Source organism: Geospiza fortis, unplaced genomic scaffold (genome assembly GCF_000277835.1).
Source record: "Geospiza fortis unplaced genomic scaffold, GeoFor_1.0 scaffold132, whole genome shotgun sequence".
Classification (NCBI taxonomy): Eukaryota; Metazoa; Chordata; class Aves; order Passeriformes; family Thraupidae; genus Geospiza; species Geospiza fortis.
In genome coordinates, this window is record NW_005054446.1 from 1,050,759 (window position 1) to 1,058,458 (window position 7,700).

General features: G+C 44.1%; 1 protein-coding gene across 1 annotated transcript in view; it reads right to left on the reverse strand.

Annotated features, from left to right (window-relative positions):
• Positions 1-4,081: 4,081 nt before the first annotated feature.
• The window catches only part of LOC102031906 (arylacetamide deacetylase-like 4), a 16,245-nt gene continuing 12,626 nt past the window's right edge, over positions 4,082-7,700 (reverse strand). Inside the window, exon 4 of the mRNA XM_014309683.2 lies at positions 4,082-5,260. Coding sequence (XP_014165158.1) covers positions 4,486-5,260 — 775 coding nt within the window. The 3' untranslated portion in view covers positions 4,082-4,485. The remainder of the gene's footprint in view (positions 5,261-7,700) is intronic.

Genomic DNA, 7,700 nt, shown 5'->3' on the forward strand with positions numbered 1-7,700 from the left:
CAGGTTTATTGCTGAGCCTCAGACCACGAGCAGCTGAGCTTTGCAGATCTCTGCTCTGGGCCAAATGGGATTTAAATGCAGAAGTTGCATCTTGGAGCAATAAGAATTTGGACTTGTTAGCAGCTGTTCCCACATAGGAGCAAAGTCTCAGGGTGGCCTTTCCAGCACTGGAAAGGGCTCCCAGAGCTATTTCCTTTGCAATCTGGTAATGCAAGGTCAGCTAATGCAGTTTGCCTTGCAGCTTATCTGCCATTAAGTGCTTTCCCTCTGTAAAGCCAAGGGTAATCAAGGTCTGGCTGCCTCCTGCATGGGGAGGAACCTTGCTTCACCTTGTCCTTGGACATGCAGCTCTTTCCTACATTTGCTTTATTCTTACATGTTTCAGACATATATGGGACAACACAAGGCTCTTTTCTCCTGTTTCTTCAAAGAAACACATTGCAAGCTGTGTAAAAATAAAAAAAAAAAAAACCAAAAAGAGAGGGCAAAGCAATTAAGAGTTTTATGTCCTTTCAAGTTCCATCCCACTTGTTTTGTGTTTTGGCTTGGTTGTTTTTTTATACTGCAACTATTCACTGAATAAAAACCAAGAGATGAAAAATTTGTTTTCAGTGATTTAATATCTTCTGAAATAGCCACCTGCAGGTCAGGATGTAAGCCAGCAACTTGTTCTAACTGGTCTAAAGCCGTGTGCCTGTCTAACCTAATTCTCCCTCCTGCAGGGAGCAGCTCCCACAAGCAACAAGCTATATTAAGTAGTGCTTAACATCACCCTAAGCAGTTTACACAGGGGCATCCCCAGCTTCCCTGGCTCTCACCAGTTGCCCAACAGTTTGCAGATATTCTGCACCTCTCCAAAGTCCAGGATTCTACAACATTTTGGGGAAGAAATCCCTGGTCGGGAGATCATGAGTTTTGGTTGGTTGTGTCAGCTGAAAAGTGGCAAAAGCAGAAATTGCTGGGATTTCACAGGAAATGGGGCAGACATTGGATATCACTCAACTTCTTTCTAGAGCAGTTTTTCATCAGGTCTTCAAGATGGCCATAGAGAGCTGGTTATTCTGAGACAAGATTAAATGTTAGAAATGATATAATTAAATTTTTGGTCTGGGTGTTTTTACTCTACAGTTGTCATAGGGAATGTTTGTACTCTTTTGACAGCAGATTAAGGACAAAATGGATCTTTTTGTTCTCAGGACATATGTGTCCACCCTCTGGCTGGAAGAGGAAATCACTGTTAGACACTGACAGATGAGTCATGTTATCAATCAGGAGTCCTGATTCTTCAGAGCCTCTCTGGTAGATGTGTGAAAAGTTAGCACAGGTAACCTTTTACTTAAAAATTCAGAAAGATAATAATACTCCATTAATTCTCCTGCTAGTTGTATCCCACAGTTCTCCTTGTTTTCAACTGATATTGGATGGAGGAGAGAAATCTGTTCATTGACACTCTCCTTCACTACTTCCTGTGGTGAATAAGGATTGTTGTATGAATAACACTTGCACTTTATTAATCCAAAAAATAAGGTACTCACTGGGTGAGAAAGTAGCCAAAAGTCACCACAAGATCCATTTCCAGAATTTGAACAGAAGGAGGTTCCTATCTCTAAATCTATATATTGACCAGTGCACCATGTTCCATTCCATTGAATTAACAATGCCAAGAACTACCAAGAATGGGGAAATCTCATTTCTGAGGAATCCGGGCCAAATTGCACTCCAGCTGTGGAGGGGAGGCAGCACAGGTTGCAGCAGTGCCCATTGCAGTTCTCAGCACTCTCTGACACTAAATTTTGGCTTCTTGCTTCCTTGTGATGGAGGAAAAGTGCTGCAGTGGCAGGCCCCAGAATGAGATGCACACGATGCTGCTGTGCACAGCATTCAGATGCCTCAGTGTGGTTTGAGTCAGCCTGCATTTTTGCCACTGATTTCACAAACCTTTGTCAGTCTTTGTGTTACTTATCATTTAATCCCTGAAAATAAAGGCATTTGCATTTCAAGTGAATTCCCACTTAACTTAAGCAACTGCATCTGTGTGTCATGAGATCTGATCAGTCTGATTTCAACACTTGCATCATGGATTTGCAGACACATTTAAGGAGGCTGAAAATGAAAAGCTGATTGCTTTGTGCTGCTTAAGGGTTTTGTGCAGCAGCATTGCATATCCAACCTTCCAGCTGCCTGTCTAAAGTGAATGATAGCAATACTTGGGGGTGGAGAGGCACCTTGTTGGAAGGGACATTCTAGCAGATGATGCTTGTGGGAAAAGCATTGTAAAAGATTTGGGCCTTATTTAAGTGCAGTTTGTTTATATAAATTGGAGGTGTGCTGATTAAAATAATCCTATTTTACCAGCAAGCTGCTATTAGAACCCAGAGAATGCCCTGAAGACTCAATACCCAGTCCCAGGTGGGAGTAATACTCTGATTTTCTTCATGTGCCCTGGTCACCCCCAAGGCACAGACTGGGAAACATCCAGGGAGTCCCAAGCAGCACGTGCTGGGTGCCTGCCTGGGGAAGGATTCCCACTGGAATCCAACCCTGGAATGGCCACAGAGCCACAGTGCCTTCCTTTACACACACGGTTGTTTAAGGATATATAAAATAGGATTTAAGTATTAGTCACAGATCATCACTGCCTGGAATGTACAGGCACCACAGCCCCACACTGGAATTTTCTGTTCCTTACCTCAAATTTCCCCATCATGGCTCTCCTTAGTGTTTGGGCTGTGAGCTGGCAAGCAGATGAGGCTGTTCTGTATGAGATGCTGCTGAGTTTATAAATGTGAGATATTCAACACTCAGAACTGCTGAGGCAGCCCAGTGATCACAGCAGCTCTGTCCCAGTGCTCCTTTCTTCATCTACTCAAGAGCTTTTTTGAAAGAAGTCTATGTTCTTTGCTGATAAAAGTCAACTGGTAAAATCAGCCACTGTAAAATTTTGGATTGGTTCCATACTGTATTGGACTTGGAAAATTATCTGCTTTGGTTAATTTGGTTAAACATCTTCACCTGCCATGGGAACTAGCATCTGAAAAGGATGAAAGAACCATTTACCCCTTTCCCTTTGTTCTATTTCTGCTGCTGCAGACTGCAACACAGTCTGGCATTTGGTTCCAGGAAAAAAAAAATCTAAAGGAAGCAATTTTAGCAGAGTCAGGAGGATCTGCTTGAACAGCTCTAATATTGAACCTAACTGGCATGTTTTGACAAAGTTAAAAGTCTAATGACAAAATTTTGCTGAGCCTCTTAAGCAAGGCATGAAATCTATCGAGCAGCTCTGCTAGAAAAGATGCTCATGTTTCTACAAGCAAATGAGACCAATATCCAGATTATTAAAGATCCTCCAAGTATTAATAAGTATTAAATTCTGGAAAGATTAGTGAAGTCTCTCTTGCATGATGTTGGTAAATATTATTGTCTACATTGATGTATAGTTGTGTTTAAGTGGTACAGCAGCCTCGAGTGACTGCCCTAAGTGCCATTTTTAATTGGCCAATATTATATCCAGTGTGAACCCTTGAATGCACCCTGTGCTCAGGCATTGCTTCTGCTCTGGCTTAAGGAGAGGAAAGGCACATCATAAACAGAATGAATTAATACAGGCCAAGAAAGATGCTTCTCCTTCTCTCTCTTATTACTCTTGTGAGCTGAGGCTGGACTCCAGCTGACAGCCATAGCCCTGTAACACCCCCACAGCCCAGGTTCTGACCTGCTCTGTTCCTGCCCTCACCTTCCTGACCTTCCCCTTCTTTCTCTCCTGATCTTTCCTTTGTCCTCTTCTCCAGTCAGTTTCCAATGAGAGCTAGAGTTGAGTATTTGAGCCCAATTTTCCACGAATCCTGCCCATCTTTTTGTGATGCAATCATATTTGTTTGTGCCACCAGCACTCCTGTCCCTGGTTGGTGGAACTGTCCTTCAAGTTATGTGGGTGAAACATTACCCAGTAGTCCAGTGCTAAAACTGGGGCAGAAAGGGGCTCCAGTCCTGCCTGTGTGCTGAGAAACACGGGTGATGTTGGTCATGGGACCATTTGTTTGTTGTGCCCACAGTGACAGACACCACACTTGACACAGCATCATTATTTCCTAATTGTCATCATATTTTTTAATTTATTGTCAGTGGCTCATAACCCACTAATGTCAGCTGGGTTTTATTCTCACACCACACACACCTGCTAACACACAGCTTCTCTTCACACAGATATTTTTTTTTTTAAACAACTGGAACAAACCAGGATGCCCATTCAAAGAACTGTTCTTTACTAGCAGAGCTAAAGATAAGGGCTTGCAGCATGGTACAAGCTTGTATAAGGTTTGCATACTCCATGTTCCAACGAATAGCTGGAATGAGGTTCTGATAAGCCTTGTTTATCATTGTTAATGGCTGCCCCTGATTCACTACCCATAACCTGATATTAAATATCCTAAAAAGATATTTTCCTAGGTTGAGGCATGAACAGACTCATGGAATCTAAGATGTTTACTATAAGCTTTTTAAGAAGTTAACAACCCTGTCCAATCCTCTTTTCCCAGATGGAAATGAGAAGCCACAATAATCATAGAGGCTTATGATCCCATGGAATCCGTCCTCAAGGTGGTACCAGGTCACTCGAACCCCATTGTCCTCCAGCCTCTTCTTGTACAACAAGCCATCGTCCCTCAGCACGTCGTACTCGCAGGTCAGGATGAAAGATTCTGGCAGCTGGTGAACAACAGAGTCTTCAGCCAGCAGTGGGCACAGGTTGGGCTCACAGAATCTCTTCACTGTCTCATAAACTTCGGCTATAAAATCAGTGGGCCTAAGCGGCTTCACACCTCTGACCTTAAATTCCTCAGGGATGTTGTCTGGACTCACCCACTTCCTATACTTCAGCCTCATGTCTGGAGGAATATGAGAACCCTCCAAGACCTCTTGCATGTGCAGTGCATCCCCATTGAGGTACAGCAAAGCAAAGAAAGCAGCACGTTCCCGGAAGAGCAGAGGGACTCCCCGATTCTGTTGGTAGGATGGTAAATTGAAGTCCAGGGCCTGAAGGCCTGGGTAGATGAGGATCTGAGCACGGAGTCTGGGCAGGTCTGACCTGCCTGCCAGGGTCTGGCTGACAGCAGCTGCCAGGTTGCCCCCAGCACTGTCCCCGCAGACAGTGACCCGGGCAGGATCCACGCCGTAGTGCTGCAGGTGCTGCAGGAAGTGCTGGCTGGCGTTCAGACAGTCTTCGTAGGCAGCGGGGTATTTGTGCTCAGGGGCCAAACGGTACCTGGGACACGGAGACAAGAAGAAGGAAATGTCAGTAGCAGTAACCAGGAAATGTTCTCATACGCTGTTCTTCAGCCCTATCATTTTGGGCTGGCTTGGCTCTAGGCTAGGGTCTTCAGTGCCTCCAAACAGCTGCTCCTTCATTTGGGATTACAGATAATCTGTAAATGGTGAGTTCAGTCACAAGGACTCACTGAAGTACGATTGTCTCTGATTAATGATCTGAACAAGGAATTGTACAGTTCTTAGTGATGGTGAAAACTCCCTCTGTACTTCTGACAAGATTATTTACCAATTTTGTGCCTCTGCTTCCTATGTGTAAAATGGAAGGATTTCAGTGTGATTATTCTCCTTTCCCATAGTTCCCAATTACTTGGAGCATCTTATTACATGTCCATATGTTCAGCACAAGGAAGACTCTTTTCACCTAAGTTTTTAATTGGCTTTTATAGACTTACTTAGTGTGCCAAATATTTCCATTTGTATCTTTTTGGAGTATCTCTGGGCATGAATAGTTAAGGCCTGTGAAATCTTCTTTATCACTATTTTTCTCTTTATGAACTTGACTGAATCCCATAGAAATTCCTGTGCCAAAAAAGAACATCTCCAACACCAGCACAGCTCTGCTGTGGTCCCACAGTAACAATAATCTCCCAAATACAAAACTGGGTAATGTTCACTTACTGCACAGACACAACTACTGAGTCACTCTCCCTGGAGAGGTAGCGACACACCTTTTCATAGGTATCTGCAAAAGAAATATTGTTGTTAGTGCTTCACTACTGCCCTCAGCTTTGAGACAGCCTAAGAAATGTCTGTTCCCAAACAGGCTTCAGACTTCATCTCAAATCACACGCTGAAATCACATCTTATTTCAACCTTCTAAAAAGATGAGAATATTCTTTCTACACCACACAGTCCCTCCAGGAAGTATCTTACCAAGGCTTCCAAATACCCAGCCTCCTCCATGGAAGAAGAGGATGCCTCTCCTTGGCCCATCCGAGGTAGCTTTAGGCTGATAAACCCTCACAGGTACTTCATTAAACTGCAGATCCTGGATAAAGAGCTTTGGATCCAACCCTAGTTTCCGCCCCTGTCGCACGTATCGGCCAAAAGTGATTTGGCTGCAAAGCCCAGTCTTCTCCAAAATTCTTCCCTGTTAAAGGTAAAAGACATTGAGGCATCTTTAAAAGTCTGGAGTTAGCCAGGGTATAAAAACTCTGCATTGTACTTACATCAAACTCATTTGGAGGAAATTTTAAAGAAACACGGAACTCTGATTTGGAAATTAAACAATTTTCCCAAGTTCTCATATCCTGCAGTCTGTATAAAAATTTACTTGCACTAGTTCAGTCCAATGTCATTGTAACGTCACATCAGAAATTTTTATAAAGATCAGCCAAAGTGATTGTCTTGGAGTACAATCATCAGCATTGTCCTGCACACATTTGTGGTCATTCTTGTTTCATTTATACTTGATAACAACAACGAAATGCCTTATGTAGAAACAGTTCCTCATTTCTGAAACTAATATTCAGGAATTAGACCATAAAACGGAGTGAATTTGCAAATCCAAAGTGCTGAGCTGTATTGTGTGAGTTAGTTACAGCTTTTTCTTTGCTACTGAGAAAAATGAAGTTCCTTCCTTTCCCAATGCTCTTGCAAGCTAGAATATAAATCTCATGTAATAAGTGAAACAAGAAGCTGGGGATCAAACAGTTACCATTCAGTGGCTGAACAAGATCCCTGTTTTTAATGCCCAGTGAGTCTGTCTTGTCACCTGCTAGTAGGGTTCAGGATTGCTGGGCAGCTTTGTCAGTAAATTTAATTTAAAGAGGATATAAATGGTTTAAGAATCTATGTGGAGGAAAACAAAGTCTGTGTGATAGCAGGGATGATGTTTGTGGCTAAAGAAATGACAAAACTGAAGATTTTAACAAATTCAAAGACAGCAAGTAAGAAATGCAGAGCTGAGGAGGGCTCTAATGCTGTTTATGCAACGCTGCCAAAGAGAGTCCAGGGATTAAGTAAAGCAGCCCTAACCGGATTGTGTGCCATAAATGTCAGCCGTGGCAGGAGCAGCTGAAGGGCTGCAGCTCGTTTTGTGCAAGGTGATTTTGCCTGAAGGTGCGGGCAGTTATCACGCAAAACCCCAGCCCAGACTCGAATTCGAGACTGCCATCAGCCACTCGCAATCTCTGCTAACCCGCCCCAGGCACGGCTCTGAACCGGGAACGGCGTTTGCCCGCGACAAGGGCAGTGCTCAACGCGGCAGCCTGACAGGGGTGCCCGGGACAGCATCCGCGATCGGGGGGTGCCCAGGACAGCATCCTCGGCCAGGGGTGCTCGGGACAGCATCCTCGGCCAGGGGTGCTCGGGACAGCATCCGCGATCGGGGGGTGCCCAGGACAGCATCCTCGGCCAGGGGGGGCCCGGGGCGC